At 37.6% G+C, this 23,528-nt stretch overlaps 5 protein-coding genes across 7 annotated transcripts; 2 read left to right on the top strand and 3 right to left on the bottom strand.

The window, feature by feature from the left end:
• The first annotated feature begins 63 nt into the window (after window positions 1-63).
• LOC125211065 (mitochondrial phosphate carrier protein 1, mitochondrial) lies at window positions 64-3,303 on the top strand. Its single transcript, XM_048110746.1, has 6 exons — window positions 64-488; window positions 1,694-2,043; window positions 2,127-2,170; window positions 2,508-2,722; window positions 2,803-2,927; window positions 3,029-3,303. Exons 1-6 carry the CDS (start codon window positions 348-350, stop codon window positions 3,054-3,056), a joined length of 903 nt encoding a protein of 300 aa, XP_047966703.1. The 5' UTR covers window positions 64-347; the 3' UTR covers window positions 3,057-3,303.
• Window positions 3,304-4,134: 831 nt separating this feature from the next.
• Window positions 4,135-7,244, top strand: LOC125212004 (calcium-dependent protein kinase 26-like). 2 transcript variants are annotated; one of them, XM_048112005.1, is made up of 9 exons: window positions 4,139-4,247; window positions 4,444-5,233; window positions 5,307-5,450; window positions 5,528-5,680; window positions 5,829-5,944; window positions 6,067-6,234; window positions 6,361-6,585; window positions 6,671-6,816; window positions 6,935-7,244. In XM_048112005.1, exons 2-8 carry the CDS (start codon window positions 4,507-4,509, stop codon window positions 6,803-6,805), a joined length of 1,668 nt encoding a protein of 555 aa, XP_047967962.1. In that variant the 5' UTR covers window positions 4,139-4,247; window positions 4,444-4,506; the 3' UTR covers window positions 6,806-6,816; window positions 6,935-7,244. The 2 variants fall into 2 exon arrangements, with proteins under 2 accessions (XP_047967961.1, XP_047967962.1); XM_048112004.1 differs by having other exon boundaries at window positions 4,135-4,247; window positions 6,067-6,585.
• A 1,491-nt stretch (window positions 7,245-8,735) lies between these two features.
• On the bottom strand, window positions 8,736-9,588 carry LOC125212006. The gene has a single exon (XM_048112006.1). The coding sequence runs from the start codon at window positions 9,481-9,483 to the stop codon at window positions 9,007-9,009; it is 477 nt and encodes a 158-aa protein (XP_047967963.1). The 5' UTR covers window positions 9,484-9,588; the 3' UTR covers window positions 8,736-9,006.
• A 688-nt stretch (window positions 9,589-10,276) lies between these two features.
• On the bottom strand, window positions 10,277-18,866 carry LOC125211738 (brefeldin A-inhibited guanine nucleotide-exchange protein 1-like). The gene is made up of 11 exons (XM_048111652.1): window positions 17,563-18,866; window positions 16,735-17,052; window positions 16,250-16,580; window positions 15,615-16,037; window positions 14,329-14,618; window positions 13,810-14,083; window positions 13,093-13,595; window positions 12,671-12,992; window positions 12,005-12,368; window positions 11,161-11,816; window positions 10,277-11,043 (listed from the first exon to the last, which is right to left on the bottom strand). The coding sequence occupies exons 1-11, from the start codon at window positions 18,585-18,587 to the stop codon at window positions 10,444-10,446; spliced, it is 5,106 nt and encodes a 1,701-aa protein (XP_047967609.1). The 5' UTR covers window positions 18,588-18,866; the 3' UTR covers window positions 10,277-10,443.
• Window positions 18,867-20,607: 1,741 nt separating this feature from the next.
• Window positions 20,608-23,111, bottom strand: LOC125215743 (soluble inorganic pyrophosphatase 3-like). 2 transcript variants are annotated; one of them, XM_048117274.1, is made up of 9 exons: window positions 23,069-23,111; window positions 22,870-22,992; window positions 22,748-22,776; window positions 22,416-22,481; window positions 21,972-22,079; window positions 21,651-21,716; window positions 21,437-21,557; window positions 21,281-21,362; window positions 20,608-20,908 (listed from the first exon to the last, which is right to left on the bottom strand). In XM_048117274.1, the coding sequence occupies exons 2-9, from the start codon at window positions 22,979-22,981 to the stop codon at window positions 20,866-20,868; spliced, it is 627 nt and encodes a 208-aa protein (XP_047973231.1). In that variant the 5' UTR covers window positions 22,982-22,992; window positions 23,069-23,111; the 3' UTR covers window positions 20,608-20,865. The 2 variants fall into 2 exon arrangements, with proteins under 2 accessions (XP_047973231.1, XP_047973232.1); XM_048117275.1 differs by having other exon boundaries at window positions 23,066-23,101.
• Between the last annotated feature and the right edge of the window lie 417 nt (window positions 23,112-23,528).

Raw genomic sequence — 23,528 nt, 5'->3', positions numbered from 1 at the left:
ATATGTGCAATTTTGATGCCCAAAATCAAAGCTTTAAGAGTCCATTAATCACACCATAATCTATGATTAATTAGGGCTCCAAAGTCCAATTGATGCAAAAGATTGCAACTTTCCTCTGCATGTTTGAAGATGAATTAAAGCCCTTCTAATTTTGCGGGTCTCAGCATGGAAACGTGGATCAATTTCACAACAACAACGACAATAAAAAGTAGCTGCTATATACGACTGGTTCCTGCAATTTCGCGGCTCTGATGTCGAATCGAATCGAATTGAATTGAATTGAACAGGCTTAGCTGCGAGTATGATCGAGCGGTGCTGAATTCGTTTCAAGCGACGGGAATTTGGGGATGGAGACGTGGCGGCGGCGGCGCAACATCGAGGAGTTTTCCAAGGGGTATTACGGGGTGTGCGCGGCGGGAGGAATGCTCAGCGCCGGAGCTACGCATCTCGCCATCACCCCTCTCGATGTGTTGAAGGTTAACATGCAGGTTTTGCTCCGTTTACGATCTCCAGCTTCATCTGTTTTTGACGATGATTGCATTTGTTCTTAAGTTCTAATTGTGATTTTGGGCATAGAAATCCGAATGTGGAGCCTTCTAGAATTCGGAAGAAATGAATTTCTGGGTAGAATTGTGTTATGTTTGTTGCAGTTGGTAGATTTCTTCAATTTCTGCTTGTTTTCTGAGTAGAATTGTGTGGTGTTCTTAGGTTATGTCGAAATGATTTCCGTCGTGTGTAGCTTAAGGTCCCTGAGTGCTACCTTGTTATGAGATGATAAATGTTGCTGGAAATTAGAAGAAAAAGAGGTGGTGATGGTGATGTGCCCTGGTTGTGTTTTTCGGTTTTGACTCGAGATGATTGCGTTTCACGTTTCAGTTCGTGATTCCTGATTATGTTTTGGGCCTAGAAATCTCAATGTGGAGCCTTCTAATATTCTAAAGAAGTGTTTTTCTGAATAGAATTATGCATATGTTGAAACATGCATTACAGTTGGTCAATTCCTTCATTTGTCCCTTGTTTTCTGAATAGAATCTTGTAATGTTCTTTGGTTATGTTATGTCGCGATGATTTTTATTGTGCGTAGCTTCTTATTCGGTTCTTTAGTGCTACCTTGTCTTCAGATGAGAAATGTTGCTGAGAATTCGAAGAGAAAGAGGGGGGTGGGGGGGGGGGGGATGTGCCCTTGTTGTGTGTTTTTTTAATTGTTTTGAATCTTGTTGATTGCAATACACAATCATGTGTCAGTTCGTAAAGCCCTAATTGAGATTTCGGGCCTAGAAATCCCGCTGTGGAGCCTTTTACTATCTGAAAGAAATGAATTTTCTGAATAGAATTATGTTTATGTTGACAGTTCATGTATTACAGTTAGGTAATCCCTTCATTTCCCCCTTGTTTTCTTAATAGAGTTATGCCATGTTCAATGGTTATGTCAAGATGATTTTCGCTGTGTAGCTTATATAGTTAGGTTCCTGAGTGCTTATTTGTTTTCAGATGAGAAATGTTGCTGAAAATTAGAAGAAAAAGAGAACAAAGGTGATGGTGGTGTGGAGGGGGATGTGCCCTGGTTGTGTGTGTGTGTGTTTTATCGATGATTGTGTTTCATCACTTCATGTTTAAGTTCGTACTCCCTAATTGCGATGATGTGCCCTGGTTGTGTTTTTCAGTGCTACATTTGCTGATTTGCACGTTTCAGGTGAATCCAGTGAAATATAATGGCATCATATCAGGGTTCAGTACTCTTTGCCGAGAAGAAGGTGCTTCGGCTCTTTGGAGAGGTTGGTCCGGAAAACTTATTGGTTATGGTGTACAAGGTGGATGCAAGTTTGGTCTCTACGAATATTTCAAGAAACTTTATGGCGATCTACTGGTGAATCAGAACAAGGGTGTCATATTCTTCCTCAGCGCTGCCTCTGCTCAAGTCTTTGCTGACATTGCTCTCTGCCCATTTGAAGCTGTCAAAGTTCGAGTCCAGTCGCAGCCACGTTTCGCCAATGGCTTGGCTGATGGATTTCCTAAAGTTTACACTAAAGAAGGGTTTTACGGGTAACTAAAGCTAACCCCATCAAGTTTAGTTGAAATCTCACCTTGGGAAACATTGACACGTGCTGCGTTAAAATTGTTTGCAGATTGTACAGAGGACTGCTTCCACTCTGGGGCCGTAACCTTCCATGTAAGCACCTTTGCTGCAATCGTCTTCTTTTATTTCATTGCTTAATGTGCTTGCTCTTACATTTTTAGTTCTTGGGCTCTAAAAAGTTTGTTCCCGAATTCGTTGGAGATATTGTTCATCTATAGATACGAACTATAGGATACATCAGTCCCCATGAAGCCCAGAAACATGACCTTTTCCACTAAAAGCATTCTTTGCTCGCTGCATTACGTGATTACCTCCATACCGACATCTAAAGATCACTAGGGCGTTATAACCCATGGCTGAGAATATACGTGTTTTCATGTACGATAGCTTCACTTTTGCTACTGCTGACCGCCATCCTTGTTTTTGGCAGTCTCCATGTTCATGTTCACAACATTTGAGCACTCCGTGGATCTAATGCATCGCAAAGTTATACGAAGAAAGAGAGAAGATTGCTCGATACCCCAGCAACTTGCTGTGACGTGTCTAGCCGGGTATTCAGCTGGGATTGTTGGTGCTGTGATCTCCAATCCTGCTGACAACATAGTTTCATCTCTTTACAACAAAAAGGCTCCAAGTATACTGCAGGTATTTCGCTAGGATCGATCAAATCCGTTCATATTGGTCCTCGTATACAAATATATATGTCGCCCGTGTTTTTCTTTCAGGCGATAAAGAAGATCGGGCTTGCCAATCTGTTCACCAGAAGTCTCTCCGTTAGAATTGCAACGGTGGGTCCTGTCGTTACGTTGCAATGGTTTTTCTACGACAGCATCAAAATGTTCACGGGACTGTAAGTATATATAACCACTCCAATTGTTCGTAGTTTCTGCTCAGATATTGTCATCCTTCTTCTCATCAGATGAAAACATTGTGTTTTTTTCGGGTATGCAGACCTGCGAGCGGAGGGGTGAGGAGCTAGTTGGCTATCATCGAGCAGCCAGCGACAAAGGCAACGGGGGCTTGGCCGGTGCCAGACAAAGGCAGGGTCGGGTGGACAAGAAATGGACCAAAAATGAAGCTTTGGGGAGTTTCAGTCATTTTGGTAGAAATAATAAGCAACAGCTTTAAATTTCTTATTTTTGGATAAATTGATTTTTTAACCTAATGGAAAGTGACGTTTGGGTAATTCTAAAGTTAGATTTATATTAATACTTCTTTATTTTCTAGTAGAGTATAAAATATCCTTACCTTTTTTCTCTTTTTTTTGGTAGCTTCCTACTTTTTTGTTAGACTTATAGTTGTTTATAATTAATAGTTAGGACTCTAAATATTTTATTTAAATATGAATTCATCTATTTATGAATTAATTAGTTACTACTTCCTCGGTTCGTGAGGATAATTGTTTTATCATTTTAGTCCGTTCATGAATAAGTGTTTTGATTCATTTTTATTATAAATGATAATAGGGTTTTACATTTTATTAACTCATTCTACTCATATTTTATTTAAAATATATATATATATATATATATATATATATATATAAGTTGGACCTATATTCTCTTAATTTTCTTTCTTAATATTTTTTAAAATTCGTGTCGACATAAAATGAGTCTCATAATGACGGGCGGATGGAGAATTAACTATAAAGAGAAAAAATGATTAGAGAAATATTAGTGGAAAATTAAATGAAACATATTAGAAAAAAAAAATACTTTTATAGAGAAATTAAAATAGAAAAAATAAAATTATTTTTGTGGACTAGTATTACATACAAAATGCATAGGCATAACATATTCTTATTTCAATAATAAAAAAACTACACTAAATTATATTATGTAGTAAGTACTGAGAAGGAGAATTAAATGCAAATTCATAGCAAATTAAAAAAAAGAAATTCATGGCATATTAGTATTTATTTTTGAAATATATGTGATATTTAAAAAATAAATATATGTATGTATGATGTATGTATACAGGCATACAGCAGTAAGCAGTTGACGGATTAAACGCGCAGCGGTCCGACACACATATATATACGAATTCCTTTGACTCAATCAATCCCTCTCTCCCCATTTTTCCCGGTAATGCTTCAATTTCATCTCGAGATCTACAAAGCCTCTTCATTTCCTCTCCATCAATCCATCTCCGCATCTGCTCAATCATCTGCGTACGTTTCCTTCTCCTTCGCTCTCCAATATTCATTTTCCTTTACCATTTCCGCAATCATCTATTTATGCTTATTGGTTTGATTATTCATCCGATCTCCATCGCCATTTCTGTTTATTGCGCTGAATTAGCTTTTAATTGAGTTTTTCCGTTGATTAATTGGCGTGTAATTGTATGATTGAATTCATAATTTCCAGAAAAAAGGGGGGGGGGAAGAATAATTGGATGGTGGAAAGGGGCAGAGAGAGATTTAAGGTTTGATGGGCAATACATGCCGTGGATCATTGGGAGACAAGCCTTCAGAGGTGTATAGTGAGCCGGAAGAGCAGCTGAATTCGAAGTCCGATTCCTCCTCCCGGAGCGGTGAAGACGCCCACCCCAGCCCTAAAAAGGAGCATAGTTTGCCGCCGGTGATTTGCCCCAGCAAAGACAGCCACAGCAGCAGCATCGTCATGACCCGAGGCATGGCCAACCAGGCTCACTTCGTCATGGGCCACAAGACGGCCAATATCCGGGATCTATACGTGCTCGGGCATAAACTCGGGCAGGGGCAGTTCGGTACGACTTATCTCTGCACTGAGATCGCCACGGGTTTACAATTCGCTTGTAAATCGATAACGAAGAGGAAGCTGATCTCCAAGGAGGATGTGGAGGATGTTAGGAGGGAGATCCAGATAATGCACCATCTGGCTGGTCACAAGAATATCGTCACGATTAAGGGGGCGTACGAGGACACTCTGTATGTCCACATTGTCATGGAGCTTTGCAATGGAGGTGAATTGTTTGACCGGATTATACAGAGGGGGCACTACACGGAGCAGAAGGCGGCTGAGCTGACTAAGATCGTCGTTGGTGTTGTTGAGGCTTGCCATTCGCTCGGAGTTATGCATAGAGATCTTAAACCGGAGAATTTCTTGTTGGTTAACAAGGATGATGATTTCTCTCTTAAAGCTATTGATTTTGGACTCTCTGTTTTCTTCAAGCCAGGTATTAGTAGCTAATTACCACTTCTAATTGCTTCGGATGTCTGTTTAACTTCGTACACTGTTTGCTTCTTCAGGGCAGATTTTCACTGATGTGGTCGGAAGCCCGTATTATGTTGCACCTGAAGTTCTGTTGAAGCATTACGGGCCACAAGCTGATGTGTGGACAGCAGGAGTCATCCTCTACATATTGCTTAGTGGTGTGCCTCCGTTTTGGGCTGGTAATGAGTTTTTACATCCCCTTGCTTTAGAGATTCGTATCCAAATTCCAAACTGATGATTTATGTTGGTTGTTCAGAAACACAGCAGGGGATATTTGATGCTGTTTTGAAGGGTCACATTGACTTTGAATCCGACCCATGGCCACTGATATCGGAGAGTGCTAAGGATCTTATTCGGAAGATGCTATGCATGCATCCTGCAGACCGTGCAACTGCTCATCAAGTATTAAGTGTGTTTGCTACCCTATCTTTAATATCGTATTTTCCACTTCGTATGTCAATCAGCAATCCTTCAGCCTGTGCGACTGCACATGATCGTTGTTTGCACTACACTACAAAAACATCTTTAATGCTTTTCTTGCTTGAAAACCATACTAGGTCATCCTTGGATATCTGAAAATGGCGTTGCTCCTGACAGAGCCTTGGACGCGGCTGTACTTTCTCGCCTTAAGCAATTTTCTGCAATGAATAGGTTGAAGAAAATGGCTTTGAGGGTAAGTAACGGGCGCAGTTAAATATTTATAGCATTTTTCTTTGAAGGTTCTCATCCGTTTTGATTCTGTTGTCAGTCAAGATTTAGGAAATAGAAATAAATGGGATTCTACTCTTGCTCCAGGTAATAGCTGAAAGCTTGTCAGAAGAGGAGATAGCCGGCTTAAGAGAGATGTTTACGGCCATGGACACTGACAACAGTGGCGCAATCACATTTGACGAACTCAAAGCTGGTTTGAGGAAATATGGTTCCACATTGAAGGATACAGAAATTCGTGATCTTATGGATGCGGTATGGGCGTATCTTGTCAATAAGTTTATAGTCTGTATGCTTCTTGTTCGGTTCTTCAGTAAGATTTTTTTATCAATATGTTTAAAGTTTCTGTCATTCATAGTTGAATTGTTATTATGCTTGCAGGCTGATGTAGACAACAGTGGGACGATTGATTACGGAGAATTTATAGCAGCGACAATGCACTTGAATAAACTCGAGCGTGAGGAACATCTTTTGGCAGCGTTTCATTATTTTGACAAAGATGGAAGTGGCTATATTACATTTGATGAACTCCAGCAAGCTTGCGAAGAACAACACATGTCGGATAACTTCATTGAAGATATCATCAAAGAAGTTGACCAAGATAACGTAAGTCCCCCTGCTTTTGTTGAGCGATGCAAGTAATTTATCATGGATATGAGTTTAGATAATCTTCCCCGGTACATGATTCCAGGATGGAAGGATCGATTATGGGGAATTCGTTGCTATGATGACAAAGGGTAATGCTGGCATCGGAAGGCGCACGATGCGAAACAGCTTGAATATGAGCATGAGAGACGCTCCGGAAGCCCTTAGCTTTTCGCTTTAAACTCGCCACAGGTATTTAACACAACTTTTTTTGCCTTCTAGATTTATCACAACAAGTGAAGCTCTCTCTATGTTTATAATAGAAATCCATTATTTCATTAGTTTATTGAAGTAGAGATTTTATCATCAGGTCTAGTGAGACAGCATACCCCTTACCTGACCTTCACCCATCAATTCAATCCCGATTGACCTATTAAACCGTTAGCCCGACTTGCATAGGACTAGGGCGCGGTGTACAGGAAGAAGAATGTTAGACAAGGTTCGGCTAAATATGCCTCTTAAAGTGATGCGTGTTCAAGTACTTGGGACGGTACTCGTGTCTCTGCGAAACTAGACAGGTTGTGACCTTCATACTGGAGATAGGAATGTTGTAATTTAGATTAGTGAACTACTACAGCAGCGGATGCTTGGTAATCTATTTATAGTGTTGTAATTTTGTCTTTCTTTTGATTTATTTTTTTTCTGTTGGATATACCAATATCATATAGTACATGTGTATTTAACAAAATGCAATCAATATTTACAAGCGATAACAGAGTATTTGTAGATTCTCTAAGGTATTGCATTTGCTATGATTTATAGCATTATATTCCACTTGCAGTATCATTTGCAATTGCAATCTCTTGCAACAGAATTGTGTGAAAACATGCACACAATGACAATATATATATATACAGCTTAGTAAAATATTGGCCCAAATCTCCTCTAATTCTTGAATACATGTGCCATGTGGGTTAATGATTGAGATGATGAAGGTGTTCAATTAATTCTTTATGCAATTGTCCATATTAAATGAGGGACCCAATTTAAGTATTCTCAATCGAGACCCAACTACCCAATTAATCTATTCATGCCACTCCATAATTCCCAATTTCCTTTATTTCAATGGAACTATGACTTAGATATTCTCCCAAGCATTAAGGATGGAATTATTCCTTTAAGGTAACACCTAATGAAATAGGACTTTTGTCGTTTCATATTAAGATGAAGGGTGCCTTAGTTAGAACTTTCGGTGACCAATGACAATAACGCGTCTTAGTTGATAAGACGTTTTTTCTGGTTTCTTAAAAATAAATGAAAAAGGCTTCAAAGAAATCATTAGTTTCTAATTTTGCGGAAGATGGTTGTTGATGTTTATTTTTGTTTCAGCCATTAATCCAGCAGAACCGGCCTACAACGTTTACAATTTCATTTTTTTAAAAACGTAACAAGACCACTTAATTTTTTTTCGGTTACTGATTCGGCCCGAATTTATAGTCAATGGTCCCCAATCGGCGATAAACGGGCCCGTTTCGATTAAAATTGGCATCACCGATTCATGAAATGAGACAGCGTGGACATACTTTAATTTCCTCGTCACCCTCAAGTTGGATGACCTGTCATTAGTATGAGTAGCATATGCCTTTCAATGACTAATACCAAATTCCAATTATTACAACCATGTGCATCCTTTGTTAACTTGTCATTCTCTTCCTATTATTGCATTAAAATTCAATTTAATCTAATTTAATCAGCAACTAGTTAATTAATTTAACTTTCCAATAAGTGATGTTGTTTCCACCTACTACAAGTCTACAAGCAGGAAATCGAAGGTTCGTCAAACTAATTTTGTCACGTCAAGCTTTCTGCAAGTTAACTTAATCGGTAATACACTTTCCTCGCAATTAGGTGATCGAAGAATTGAATCATTACACTCACGAGTCAATGAGAAACCATTATTGGTGTGTGTATGTTTGTTAAACTCGTACACATGAAGCCCTCTAGGAACTTGATCGATAATGCAATCAATGAATCGAAGACTTAGATGAGAAACCATTTTTACTTTTCATTAATAGTACCAGCATCTAACACTTTACAAGTTAACTTAATTGATAATGCGTTTTCCTTAGCATCAGTAAGTAGCTTGTGAAAACGGATTAATTGAGAAATTATTAGCAAAAATGTGCCACCGACATAGGCAACAATAAATAAATAAATTTTGCACCGACGGCCAGAACCGAATCCAGACTGTAGCCGAGCATTTTACAATTACGCGTTTATCTTCAAAATTCCACCAATTACAAACCAAACTAATCAATCAATTCAAAGAATATCATACAAATTCACATAATATGCTACAAACAACGCGTGATTGAATGAATCCAGTCGACAGAAATCACAGCAGCGAATATATGATATATCAACATAATCGGAACGGTAGATTCAGTGAATGAGAGAAGCGGCGGACCTTCCGTCGTCGAAATTCTTCGCGTAATTGAACGAATCGTAGCGGAACGTCTGCGGCAGGCCGACGCCGTCCGATCCTCGCAGCTTGCGCCGCAGCTGCGACGCGACCTTGTGGATGACGTGGCGCCAGCTGCCCCTGCTGTGGCTGCCGATCGCGGCGGCCTCGTCCTCGTTCATCTCCAGATCGGCGGCGAAGGTAGGTTTTCTGGCGAGGATCCAGCCCCATCCCCATCCCCACCACCTCCGCACCGAGCTGCCGGCGTATTCGCCCATGGCGGAGATGGATTTGGAGCGGCGCATCGCCCAGGCGGCGGCGGCGGAGGAGGAGGACGGCTGGATCTTCAGATTTAGCGAGAGGGAGGAGAGGCGGCGGCGGATCCCCGGGGCTGAGGAGGCCTCGGATTGCGAGAGAGGGAGGGATTCGTTTCTGTGGAGGTGGAAAACGGAGCTCATTGTGAATCTGTGATTGATTTTGGAGTGAATTGTAGAGAGAGAAAGGAGATGGAGAAGAAGAGAGATGGAATGATTTTTTTTGTGTTTACACTTTTACAGCGTGTTTTTATTTGGGTGTTTGAAATTGTGATGATTGGTTGTTTCGTCTGTTTACATTTTGAATTTCCGTTTTTTTGTTTTGTTTTTTATTTTCAAAATCTTCCCTTAATTGTGGGATTTTTCTTTATTACTAATACTTTTCCTTTTCATCATTCTCGAATCTTTGATTTGTGGATGCAGTAATCAGTAATCACTTTACTTTCCATGGCGGAAGCCGGATTCGGGAATTAGAAATCGTGAAGAGTGTCGTAGTTTGTGGTTCATCGACCAATAGTGAATGATTATCATAATGGACGAAGAAATGACACGAACCACAATTCTATGGGAAACCAAACTCGTTGAGTCAAAGATATAAGAATTTTGTCTAATTTGATCCAATCCGAGAATTTAAATTTTTATGAAAAATGAATCTGATCCGAAAAACCAAAATTTTATGAGAAATGAATCCGATCCACATTGTCTGAAAATCTGAATTCGAAATCTGATCCGATCCGAAAAATCTTAAATTGCATAAAAATATAGTCTTTCAATATCACAAAAATTTGAAAATTAAATGCCAAAATCTGAAAATCTAGTCAAATAGCATTAAAATTGTTCAACACATAATATATTTGTTAAGTTTATAATTGTAATATACCATAAAAATAAAGGCACGAGAATTAATGCATAATTGGTAAGCAGGTGAGATAAAGAATGCTAGTGTAGCCAAAATTAGTTTAGTATGAATGCATATATTTCTGAAGTAACCCAAAATGGCTTTGTTCCTCAATATAGAATCTTCAAGCATCAAAACAATATCCCTATCGATAATGAATGAGGCAACAGAAGAATCTCAATTTATACTCTATACATAAACAAGCCTCACTTACATACTAAAGGACCTATACACGACTGAAATATACTGCTCAAAACCCTCTGCACTTCCATCGAACTATGCTCGCTTCGCACGAGACCCACCAGCAACGGAAACAGCTGAGAAACATGCCTCCTGAACGAATCCCTCTCTAGACTGCCCAGAATCCGCATAACTGACAGAACTAGAGGCGTCCGAGCTGCTAGTTCCTCCTTCTTCGCGGAGCCCAGTGGGAGAACACAGTTTGCCCTGGGTTTATCCTGTGATACGTATTCGAATCCACTGCACCCCAGGTATGTCTGCAGCACTTGCTTGCATACAGAAACGAGCTCGCCTTCCACGTTCTTCTCCTGGGACAGAGATGGACTGTTCACTAGTAGATCGTGCAAGAAGTTTAGGTAGCTCTTGTATGACTCGTTTTCAAAGTGAACGAGTGGTGGACCTGAGATCTCCAGCATAGAGCATGCTCTGTCTAACTTGAGCAGTAATGACGTTTGGGTGTTCAAATCGTGGGAGTGAGACGATGTTGATGAAAAGATTCCGAGTACTGTGGTGACAATATTTGGAGACAGGGACTTCCAGTGGATCTTGTAAATATCAGTCACAACCTGTGAGTAAGGAGAAAGATCAGCATGAAACTTCAACGAGCTATCGAAAATTGAGTTTAAGAAAAAAGATTTGGCATGCTGGTAAACGCACGACTCAGAGAAAGATAGAGCGTGAACCTGTATAACAAGTAGCTGTATATTAATATGGACTTTCATCCTTGATACAATATATGCCACAGTTTGAAGGTTTTCGTTATTATCCTCAGAGCCATCATTATTTACTCCACGGCCGGTAGACAATTCCATTTCATTATCGGGCTGAGAAACATCTGGAATCTCAATGCTGTCCATGGTTTTCAGAAGCTTCGCAAATTCAGGCAGACTGGAACCAGCAGCCTCTTTCAAACAGAGAACGATATCTTGCCACTCATCTTCGGAGAGTTTGCTCCCTAAATCATTAGCCAAACGCATCAAAGCAGCTACCGCTGCACTTGAGGGGCCTTGACCTGGACTTTTCATAAACCCCACTAGTATGGATACTACTCCATGCATCTGGGTTCTTACCATATCGAAGAAATGGACAAATAAGTCAATCAGACACTCTGCTGCAACTATAGAAGTTTCAGAATCCCATACATTCCCCTCGGGATGTAAGGGACCAGAATCTTTAATGTCAACACTGATTCTGAATATGGGAAAGATCGCGCAATTGAAAACATTAGCCCAGAATGGTTGTGTAAAAAGTTGACCATGATCCTTTAAAATATTGAACAGGACTTCCAGAGCACCCTTTCTGATGGCTGCTCGAGGATCTGATGTCAATTTTGATAGTCCTGAAGTTGAAATAATAAAAAAAATCAATAACCTAAAGCAAGGGGTATCAATCGGTAAATTTGTTATATCCACCAATAGAAACAAGACTACAACGACATCAGAAAAAAACAAGACATTTTTTGTGACCAGAGATACAACCATTTCTGGCTAGACTGCCACCAGAATGATTATCAATTAAATTAAATACCTGAGAGCAAGGGAATCCAGAAATTCGCAACATAGTCATCCTTGTCTGTGCAAGTTTGACTATCGGCAGCATTTTCATTTAAACCTTGACTGCAAGAATCATCCTCCTTACTTTTTTCCCTACAAACAAGTCCACCATCTGCAAGTTTGACGGCGCAGAACCGCAGAAAAGCAATAGCATTGAGGCTGACATCACTGTTAAATTTACTATTTGTGAAGGTGATGAGGCACTTGACACAATCTGTAAAAATCAAAGCTTCTGTCTCAGTTATGTAGGGGAAATATTCCCGCACTATTTTCTCCATTGTTTCAAAGGCCAACAAGACTATGCTCTTCCTTTCATCAGCTGCAGCCGCTGTAAAAACCTGAAATCACATTTCAAAGGCCAACCAAGGCATCACAATATGGTTCAAAATATAATCTAAGAAGCAAGGGCGTTATTTCAATCTTTACTAAAACTCGATGAATTAAGGAAGTTCATTAATCAGTCTGAACAAAAGTATGCACCTTCTACAACTATTAGCCATCTCAAAAATCTAAAAGATAGTCTCACTGGTAGCTGGACAACAAAGTGTAACATGAACTTCCATGGAAGTTCCATAAAAACCTATATGAAAGATACTTGGAAATGAAAGCATCCATGATTAAATGTGAAATAAAACATTACCGTGAAAACACTCTTCCATCCAGATTTTATGTTACCAACACGACTGAGGACCATTTGAGAGATACATCGAACTATTAACTCTCTGATCTCTGTGGAATTACTTTTCTGCATCACAACTGCAAAGGGTATCAAAAATTCATTTTGAAAGTTGTAATTTGCCAGTTCTTCTCGTTCTAGGAATTTCATAGCAAGTTGCCGCAGTGAGTCCATAACAAAGATTGCAACAGACAGATTTTCTGACAACCCAACCGCCACAAAAAAATCGGAAAGGACACTCCATATCCGGGACCACACAAGTCTTATGCGATTCATGTTATAATGTCTGCAAAACAAAGGCATCAATTTGTTTTATTTCCCAATCTAAATGACACAAGCACAGCACTAAGATTAATCATTACTTTCAATTCAGGAAAGGATCTTACGCAACTTCCACGAGTTTTGTGAGGCTAAACACGCGTGGATCAGTTGGAGACTGCAATTCTAACATGGAGACTTTGCAGAGTGCCGTTACAAAGGACACAATTGCTTCACTATTTAACCTTTGGCTATGAGCGAAAATGTGGTTTAGTTCAAAATTCCCTATTTGGTCAAGCAAATACAAGTTTGAAATGAAATGATTGATCTGCTCTGGAGAAACAAGACCAGGAGTGTTTTTTCCAAGAGAGGTGCTATCGTAAGAGCCCCCTCGAACAACTGCCATTACAGCTGGGTTCTGGAGTGTTCCTTTTCTCTTCAGGGATGGATAATTCACATTTCTTAATGTAACATCATCGTGTTCTGAGTTCGATGTATTAAGGAAGGATGAATCAGATGGTGCTCCCTCTCCCAAGAGCTGTAGATTCTCAAACCGGGATAAACATGTCAAAATGTGTTCCCATGATTCCTGAAGGTTATTGCCATCTTCAATAGCAATTGATATAATGGCCTGAAAAGGAAACACAGTTTGCCTCAGTTCACTTTCATGGAATATAAATACTTCATATTACCAAAATACCCATACAATCAGCGCATACATTCATCGAGATAACGGAAACCACACATAAATATTATACTCGTCATGGTGGTCTTGACACTTGAGTTAAAGGTAAGCAGATATCACACAAGTGGTTTATTTATTGAAGGATCAAATTGACATATACCTTCACTGCATCTACATTTTTTTGTTTCATATCTGCAGCACAATGGAGGTAAGTAAATTTGGCGACAGTGGTAACAAAAGCATCCCTCTGGGTTTGCATCCCCATCACTGCTGTAACATGCACAGCATTTCGGAAGCCCTGTAAGCACTGAGAAGTAGCCTCCTTGTCATCACTCTGGTCCAGAGTTACACTAAATGCAGCAAGCATTGGGCCCCAACAAACTTCAACCATGAACCTCAATATTGCAGGATCTGCTACAGCATGATAAACAACTCTGCAGAAGAAAAAGGGAATACTTAAGAAAATTCTGCAAAGTAGTACACCCTCAGAATGAAAAACCAGAAACATGATAACATTGCATTATAGTTTACTCCAATTGCATTGAATAATTTCAACTGATAGTTCCGTTTAGGCCACTTCCTATTCCAAGTAGATGATAGCCTGATACTGGTTCTAGATAACAAATATCTAATACAAAAATAGTCTAGCAAACTACTGTAAAGTGTAACTGGATCATACTCTGATTTTGCAGATTTTGCTTTAAACTGTTCCTGGATATGTTTTAACAGATATCCGTTTGCACCCAGTGCTTTTTCTTCAGGCTGCTTCCACACCAGATTGAGTATACCATCTAAGCCCAGCAGTTTATTCAGGCTGTTTCCTTGTTTGCTTTGTGGAGCAGAAGGATCAGGCTTCATTTTAATCTCATTTTTCACAATATGGTCATACAGAGTGCCCAAGTAATCCTCAGATAGGTCCTTGCCGTCATCTATGCCTCGGTTATTCCGAATGAAATCAGCCTTGGTCATCTTCAAAGTCAAAACCCAATCTCAATATAAGTCAGAAGAAGCCCACACTTACAAACAAAACCAAATCAAGGAGTAGCTAGAACTGGGGAAAACAAGTGCAGTGTAAGTAAAACACTTCTACTTTCACATCTTTTGCCTATTCATGAACATAAAAATGGGTCCGAGAATTCGAGATACATGGGACATCTTGGGTCCATGCAAGCTTAGATTATGAATGTCCACAAGGAATTATTCAATTGTTTAGTACGTCTAAGGTGCTATGATATCCAATTTATATGTTTCTGGACCATGCTTCTAGCAGATAATAATGGCTTAGAGTTCACCAACAAAGAGGAAGCATGTCAAAGAACGCTTCTGAAAAGTTTATTTAGAACGAAAAGATCAAATCATGCAAATTAAGACCATCTACATATAATGGTTTTTAATTAATTTCATAAAATTATGGGGAAGGAAAAATTATACTCAAACTAGTAAAGAACTCTTTTGCTTAAAATTTAAAGATCTCATTCTAAATAAAATAGATATTACCGTACTAAAGTTATATAGACTAAAGTGTTGCAGAATGCAGAGTATAGATATTACCTTACTAAAGTTATATAGACTAAAGTGTTGCAGAAGTCAGAATGCAGAGTGAAGAAAGAATATCATAATGCGTGCATAGTAAAGCATACCGAAGAGAATATTGAATCGTGAATCTAAATAAGATTACAATGAAGGCATCAAGTTAAAAGAGAATACTTCAGTAGTACATAGTTTGACTTCTATGCTGGGAGATAGCACAGGGATGCCAAAAAGAAATAAGACTATATACTATGCAACCAAACTGTTCGAATTCTTGTCATTAAGCATACATGCACTTTATTTCCAATAATATTGTCACAGAGCTCATTACTAAAAGTCTAGAAGCATGTTACTTTCCCCTTTCAAACAAATTAGAAACATTCCTGGAAACATTGACAGAATAGAAAGGAAACTACTGAAGTATTAGAAATGCACCTTATCCTTTACCATACTATTATGGGCATCGGTATTGAGCATTATGACAGAGTAAGCAAGGACATAAGCCGTATCTGCGCTGGTGAACGAGTTCGGATTGCATTTACAATAGCGCTCTGCAAACTTTTCCATGATGCGGTCGATCTTTTGTGCTTCTCCAGGTAGCCTAAATCCTCTTAGAAAGAATCGTATTGCTTCACCAAAGCCCATCTTCTCAAAGTTGAAGGAATCAACATAAGCGTGCATGACTTTCATAGGGAATTCCTCCCGCTCACCAAAATAATCACCTATCATACTTTCATTCAGGCCAGAAGTAGTTTTCAGAAAATGAGCCACTTCTTCAGGGGAGCTACCAACTTTTTTGGCTTTTATCAAGAACTCAATTCCCTTTGATGGTTTTCTATTGAACAGCGCAGTACCTTTCTGCATTCATTACACTGACATAATCACTGAAATGTCCAAAATCATACCAGTCTTCCACTATAAGAAAATTTTGACTCTTAGTTTTACATGTTAAATATTTGCATTGTTAGAATGCAACCCTATTCTGACATTAAGTTACCCAAAAATTTGACTCCTACTTTAGAATTCTTGAGGACACAGATAAATTACTTAAAGAGAAATAATACGCAAACCTGAATTTCCAACTTATGAGCTCTACGCTGCTCCAGTGTTGCAGCATCATAAATTTCAGAGTTTGCTTCTGGGTGCAGTTCAAAATCAGCATTAGTTGCATCATCATTGTGGTAATTCGGACTCTCAACCATGTTTTCATTATCAGAGGTCTTTGTTGGATTATATTCTCCAACTTTCAGCTGTTGGTCCATCCATGATCCCATTGATTTAATTATCCTCACTAGACACTTAACTGATTCATGACGAAATGTCATATCTTGGATGGGAGACAAGGAGGAAACGGAACCAGGCGGTGGACCTAGAGCAGTTTTTAGAAGGCCATTGACAGACCTGCAAAAATCTATGGGAATTAAAAATTGGCACAAGCTATAGAATACTGTAAAAGGCTATTGAAATCCTGTAAGTATTTGGTCTGCTAAAGGAAATTATTTACTAGTTAAAATATACCAAAAACAACAACAATTTGGGATCAAACTCTCTGTACCTTTCAAATATGTTGGGAGCATCCACATCGCAATCGTAGTTGACAAAAATATCAATAACAATCTGTGGATCCTGAGAGATCTTCTCTAATAAACTCAAAACAGTCATCTTCTGCAAGAAACTAGGCTGGAGCACATTCTCTAGTACTCGAAGAATCAACATGGGAAAGAAAATTCCAATCTCTGATTTCAACCCAGACCTAAATTTCAACAATAGGTTCCAAAATATTGAACAAAGAAGTTGAAAAATAGACATTACAGATTGTCCACTGTTCTTCAACAATGACAGACACAGGTATTGCTTGACAGCATTAAGAAACCTGTTAGAGAAGAACATATTAGCTACTTCGTAAACAAAACATTCCCCTAACATACAAGAAACAGAAGAACATATTAGCTACTTCATAAACAAAACATTCCCCTAATATACAAGAAAGAGAAAACCTCTTAATAATCAAGAAATTATGTGTGCAACTGCAAGTATGATTCCCTTCACTTCAGCCAGTTATTAAGAATCATGAAGATAAAGTTTTGAGTTTCAAAAGGGCTAATGTTGCAACTCATCTTGGGAAGATTAGGGTCTTTCCATTCACATCACCTCCCTGCTAAAGAAGCTCAATAGACACAGACTCAGCACCATACTCGTTCATCCTACTATCTTGACTAATCTATTAATCTATCAAGGCAAATTCGATCAACTTTGTAGGAGAACTAATCTTAATCCACATAGATACTTATGCAGAGATCTCCCTATTGATTTAGCCAAAAATGCTAACTAGAGATCATGTTCAATTAGGTCCACATGAATCATTCTACAGCTTGGTACTTGCCTCTCATTTGTACGCCAGATTGGCCCTGCATTTCCCATGACCACGTTCAAGAGCTCCAAGGAGAGGGTTTTTCCCCTCAGCAGAATCTGATCATCAGAACTCTCCTGTGATGAAAATTTCATAGACAACTTGCATAAATTCTTGAAGAGCATAAAACCATCCTCCCTAATCGTACTATACTCGCTCACATCAGCACTCTCATCAACAGATTTTCTGCTTTCCTCATCAGGCATTTCTTCAGAAGCTTTGGAACCATTTTGCAACTCCGTAGGCGATTTCACCATAAAAGGGCTATCCTTACACTCCATAATCTCATTGATAAAGGTCTGAGCGAAATGTATAGAACTCCCTTCATTAAGATTCCTATCCGCAAACTCGAGCAATTCAAAAACCGAAACGTTCTTCACATCAACGTGCATCGAATTCTCCTGCGTTCGAGTGAAAACAATGATCATCATCTGCGCAAGTACAGCCTTGGCACAGATCTGATTGGTACCACTGTGGCCGCCGAGGTACACATTGTAGCAAGACCTAACAATATAGATTAGGCAATCACCGAGAATGCGATTGCACGGAGATCGAACTGCCGCCAGCAAAACCTTCAGCACCGCCAGCTCAATCGCCTCATCGGCAATTGCAGCACATTTGCAGGCGGAATCAACGATCCGGTAGATAATCGAGGCATCCTCCTTGATCTCGCAGCCGCGGATGAGGCCAAATGAGAAGAGACGGAAGGCGCAATCGAGAGCCGGCTCGACGACCTTAGGGTAGGCCGATTCGAGCGCGGCGATGAGCGGCTGAAGCAGGAGGTCGGCATCGGAGGAGGAGAGGCCGTAGAGAGGGGAGCAGGAGGCGGGATCGGAGGGGTCGTCGGAGAGAGATTCGAGCTTGTCGAGAGCGGATTTGGAGGCGGAAACGAGCTGAGAGTGCTTCCTCCAGGCCACATTTTTGATGATCTTGTCGAGCGAAGGCCCCAGCACCCAGCCGCAGCGGGATGCGCCGCCTAGGGTTGGAGACGCCGACATCGACCGCCCTACCTCTCCAATTGCGGAAACCACATTCCCTAAATCTCGAGCTCAAATGCGGAAATTGGATTTAGTGAAATGAATCGGAGAGGATTAATTAATTGCAGCAGTCGTCGTCGTCGTGAATCGGAAGCAATTCCACTGCTTCCTCAGTTGAATTTTGAATCGGATCGCCTTCACACCTTCGTTTCCGAATTCCGATCTCTCTTCTTCTCTGTTCGTCGCTCTTTCTTTTTCTTTTATTTTTCCTTTTTTTTATTCAATTCGTGTTTAATTTCTCGTGCTTAATTATATCGGACCAAATCCAAGACTCAATTGATTTTATACATGGAAACTCTATTAATTCTATTTTACTTTAATTTTCACTTTCTTTTAATTAATTTTTATTATTATAATCATTTGGATTAATTCTTTGGAATTAGGATTATAGATTTAAGTAGTAACACCCTTTATTATTGAATAGTTAAGAACAAGTGATGCCACTAAAACACATTTTCATTTATTTCAACCAAAAGAATATTGTTTCAACTTATTATTCATAAATCTATTTTAAAGCTTTGTGGGTCAAACTTATGCAATATCTTCACCAACAATTCAAGGGATGGATAAATATAGATTATATTAATTTCAATAGTCCTTATCCTTAATTTCAATTTTAATTCCTACATTTTCGTCAAACTTTACTTATTTAATTTTTGAGTTTTTCCGGCATTGCAACAATTTTCTAAACACTAATCTCTTTTAATTAATGTTAAACAAGAATTTGTTGTATTTATAATCTTTTAGTATATAATAATAATAATAATAAATAAAATCATAAAATGACGTAGAATGCAGAAAATAAGATATAAACTTATTTGAAACAAAACAAAACTTGTTGTTCGGAATGATAGTAAGGGTTGATTCCACTGTTAATGTTATTCATAAAGAAGTTTTTCAAAACTTATGAACTACTAGATTGTTGTTATTTTTCTAAATCTTTTTCTTATTTATGAATATCTGTGTTTTGTTGATCAAAACGGTTGAACTATTTATTTATTCAGTTTATATGATTTTTTCCTCTTTTATCCTTAGTCGCACATTTCTTTTTTATTGTACTATATCATACTCTTTGATCCTCCTTAGTCGCACATCTTTCCTTTGTTGTTTATTTTATTTTACTCCACTTATATTAAAAACTAAAATTGTATAAAATCATTTGTCAAATACGAAATGTTTCATTTTAAGTGGGGTGAGAGAAATATATTTATCTTTTTTGTTATTGTTTATAATGTTTTTTAAGTGTTTATAGTGTTATGAATACTTATTACAATTAATATATATTTTTAACTATAGTATTATATTCTCTTTATCCTCTTTTTTTAAAATCTACGAATTTATTTTTCCTATTTGAAAATCTTATGTCCCGTACATACGGGTGATAACATTAGTTTTCTAAACAGTAATCTCTTGTAATTAATGTTAAATAGAATTTGTTGTATTTATAATCTTTTAGTATATAATAATAATGAATAAAATCATAACACTACTGATGTAGAGTGCGAAAAATAAGATATAAACTTATTTGAAACAAAACAAAACTTGTTGTTCGGAATGACTCCAACATTTGATCTATTGATTAAAGGGGAAATGCATTACTAAGTTATGTTGTGTTGTCATTAGAAGTTCATTTATTCTTAATTTAGTTGGGTATATATGAGTATATGATGCTTATTGTGTTTAGGGCCCATTTTCATACTATTTTTTTTAGAGCTATTTCATAAATTAGAAATTAAAGTCTAAAATAACTTTTCTACCAAGATCTTTCCAATTGTAGTTCATTTGACCATTCAATATTTAGTGCATCAAAATAAATCCATATTTTTTATAATAAGATATACACAAACTATTGTCGTGCATCCTAATAAATCAATATTTTTTATAACAAGATATGTTCAAAATCGTGTTTGCAGAGTGCAAGTTTGATGCCCATTTTTGCAAGAGTGCGGGTTTGATGGTCCAAACGTATTGTCAACATGTATTTCGTCAAATTCCTTATTAATACCATATATTGATCTATGGAACTCGGTAAATACAACCAGTTCAAAATACAAACTATATATTGCCTGGCAAAACTCAGATTCTATACAGAAGAAATCAATAAACTTACAACTATACCCCAAACTTAATAATGAAAAAAATATGGGCGAATTTTATTTAATTATAATACTAAGTAGCACTCATTTATTAAGTCGTAATCAGCTTCATCTCCTCCCAAAAACTGTTGACTTTTGATGCCTCATTTCTTCAGGGTTAGCAAAATATATTCAGCATATAGATCACTGCACACAACATATCAATAACAAGAGTTACAAGAACTATGTTCCATTTTTTGCCAAAAAATAAAAGCTATGATTTTCTGCATAAAATTGTAGCTGTGCATGATTTTTTGAAATGTCAAAAATGGTAAATTATCGAAAAAAAGCATAAAGTTTGGTCAAATTTTAGGTTTCGACTCAACCTAAAAAATCAACCTTTGATTTAATTTTTTTGAAGCTATATAATTTTATTTTTTTTTAAATTACATTCTGATATGACATTCGTGAAATTATACGTGGACGCCACATCTAGTGAGCATATGCTCACACATAAAACAACATCCAGCAATCACGAGATAGAACGGAATTCAACCGATTTTCATGCTTTTGACTCACATGGATTGTTGAATAGTTTCAAGCGCAGCGGCCGGAGGCAAGAAGTCGTTCACGGCCACCTCTTTATTTTCATTCTTTTTATCTGAACACATACATTTAATTAGAGTGATTACATAGCAATTGAAATTAAACGTGACAAATAATTAAAATAATTACAATCTTCGAAAAATCGTCGAATTTCCATGAGTCGATGAGGAGCGAGCTGTTTGATGTCAGTGTAGTGTCTGTATTCTGGATCATCAGCGCATACTGCTATCAGCTTATCATCTTTCTCCCCCTGTTTTTTTGTCGTTTTGTCCGTTTAGTTAATTAATCGATGTGATTATAATTATTCTTTTATATTTAATTAGAATGGATGCACCGTGCATACCTGGTCGACCATTGGCATCAACCCGATAGGCCTGCACCTCAGCATGCTGCCCGGACAGACGGGCTCCTGTTTATGACATGGATTTTAATAAAAACATTAGGTGTGGTGAGTAAAATAAGGTGTCACCTCAAACCTAATATTGATAATAATTATTTTACGAGTTTGAATGTAAAGATAAATAGGCTGATATAGTGAAAGTAATAGTACTGAGTATAGTTTATAAATGAGAATCGACTAATTTTAAGGAAGTATCAAAATTGGCAAAAAAATACTATTTTTAAGAAACAGAGAAAGAGAAAGAAACATTCATAATGTAGGGACCTGCATGAGAACCAAAACGTCGATGGGGTCATTGTCTTCGCATAGTGTGCGTGGGATGAAACCATAGTTGTGGGGATATACCACTGACGAGTACAGAATACGATCAACCTGAAAAAGGTTTAAAACAACAATAAGAAGAAAGAGTACTTTTTTTTAAAATTTTACTAAAAATGATAAATTAACTATATTATAATTCCTCAATTATTTATATTATCTTCACTTATTGATTCCAATGATGATGGATATAATCGTTATAAGAAAAATCATACTTTCATGTTTTACTATATCACTAGTAAATGAATTGATTTTTATTTGATTGAAATCATAGCAAGGATGTTATAGTCGAATAACATCACTAGTGAATTATATTTTTGATGAAATCAATTACTATAAATTAGTGAATTGTATCTTTGATGGAAGCAATGGTTATATCAAGCAACCAACCTTTATGAGGCCAGTTTTCTTGTCAAGTTCATATTTGACTTTACTTCCTTTTGTTATCTCCACAACCTGTCCAACCACATACTCTTTAATAGTATCAAAACTAAGTTAATCAAATATATTGATCCAACGATAAAATTGTAATTTCACAACAAAAGTTAAAAAATTTCATAAAACAACATCATTTCGCGTTTTCTTCTTAAAAATAAAAAACATGCACACTAGTAGGAAAATTATAATTTCACATGGCTTTTTCTGTCGACCATAAGGGAAAATTAGGCCCTCATGACATAAATATGTCGTTGTATTAAGGGACACGTGGCTCGAAGACCTACGCAATTGAGAATATGAGGTGCTTCAGCTCCTGCAGTGAAACAAAAACATGGTGTGATCTAATTAAATAATTTAATTAACATAATTAAGGTGTCAAATATAAAATTGAGATTAATGAATTTACCAACTTCAATGTCATGCCAAAGATGTGCAATGACTGATCTCTTGGACAAGGATGACAAGATTCTCTTGTTCAGCTTTGGAGATTCAGACTTTGATCCTTCTGGTGCACTCATTTTGAATCAATCTGCAAAAAGAAAAGATGAATTAATATTTTGATCTCTTGCATTGATCTGCTTTGAATCAAGAAAATGCATTACTACTTTTTTGTTAGTAGATTGAAACTGCCCAAGAATGTTAATGGCAATTACTGAAACGTGTTAGCATAATATATATAGTTAGTACGGTAACACATGTAAATCGATCCATGTAAAAAGGTAGTACTATAATTAAATTAGTGTATAACTATGAAATATGTATAATTAAGACACTTGGTGATCCATACATATCGGTATTCAGTTTGATTTGTCGATAATAGAGTTGGAAATGTTGTAAGAACTGAGGTCAAAAGTTGTAATATACTAGTACTAATTAATTTGTTTTTTTTGGTTGATTAATTAATAGATTTAGGAAGCTAGGTAGGAAAAATTGTTACACAATGAAATGGTTTGTAAATAAGTAGTGACCAACTAAGCGGGCATCTATTGATATGGTCCGGTCCGGTCCGGTTCAATTTGGGACAACATGTGGATCGAATCGGGCGACATGATATATGAAGGAGGC

The sequence above is a fragment of the Salvia hispanica genome, chromosome 3 (genome assembly GCF_023119035.1).
Source record: "Salvia hispanica cultivar TCC Black 2014 chromosome 3, UniMelb_Shisp_WGS_1.0, whole genome shotgun sequence".
In the NCBI taxonomy this organism is placed as follows: domain Eukaryota; kingdom Viridiplantae; phylum Streptophyta; class Magnoliopsida; order Lamiales; family Lamiaceae; genus Salvia; species Salvia hispanica.
This window is presented reverse-complemented; position numbering and strand designations above follow the sequence as displayed.

What these genes read in the sequence shown, in the direction of transcription:
- LOC125211065 (XM_048110746.1), top strand. Translation starts at nt 348, where the DNA reads ATGGAGACGTGGCGGCGGCGGCGCAACATCGAGGAGTTTTCCAAGGGG. An exon ending in ACTAAAGAAGGGTTTTACGG is followed by an intron (nt 2,044 to 2,126) that starts GTAACTAAAGCT and finishes AATTGTTTGCAG; the next exon opens with ATTGTACAGAGGACTGCTTC. An exon ending in AGGCTCCAAGTATACTGCAG is followed by an intron (nt 2,723 to 2,802) that starts GTATTTCGCTAG and finishes TTTTTCTTTCAG; the next exon opens with GCGATAAAGAAGATCGGGCT.
- LOC125212004 (XM_048112004.1), top strand. Translation starts at nt 4,507, where the DNA reads ATGGGCAATACATGCCGTGGATCATTGGGAGACAAGCCTTCAGAGGTG. An exon ending in AACTGCTCATCAAGTATTAA is followed by an intron (nt 5,681 to 5,828) that starts GTGTGTTTGCTA and finishes AAACCATACTAG; the next exon opens with GTCATCCTTGGATATCTGAA. An exon ending in AAGAAGTTGACCAAGATAAC is followed by an intron (nt 6,586 to 6,670) that starts GTAAGTCCCCCT and finishes ACATGATTCCAG; the next exon opens with GATGGAAGGATCGATTATGG.
- LOC125212006 (XM_048112006.1), bottom strand. Translation starts at nt 9,483, where the DNA reads ATGAGCTCCGTTTTCCACCTCCACAGAAACGAATCCCTCCCTCTCTCG.
- LOC125211738 (XM_048111652.1), bottom strand. Translation starts at nt 18,587, where the DNA reads ATGTCGGCGTCTCCAACCCTAGGCGGCGCATCCCGCTGCGGCTGGGTG. An exon ending in ACAAAACTCGTGGAAGTTGC is followed by an intron (nt 12,993 to 13,092) that starts GTAAGATCCTTT and finishes TTTGTTTTGCAG; the next exon opens with ACATTATAACATGAATCGCA. An exon ending in CTGGATTCCCTTGCTCTCAG is followed by an intron (nt 11,817 to 12,004) that starts GTATTTAATTTA and finishes TTTCAACTTCAG; the next exon opens with GACTATCAAAATTGACATCA.
- LOC125215743 (XM_048117274.1), bottom strand. Translation starts at nt 22,981, where the DNA reads ATGAGTGCACCAGAAGGATCAAAGTCTGAATCTCCAAAGCTGAACAAG. An exon ending in AGAAAACTGGCCTCATAAAG is followed by an intron (nt 22,080 to 22,415) that starts GTTGGTTGCTTG and finishes AACCTTTTTCAG; the next exon opens with GTTGATCGTATTCTGTACTC. An exon ending in GAAACTATTCAACAATCCAT is followed by an intron (nt 20,909 to 21,280) that starts GTGAGTCAAAAG and finishes TGTTGTGTGCAG; the next exon opens with TGATCTATATGCTGAATATA.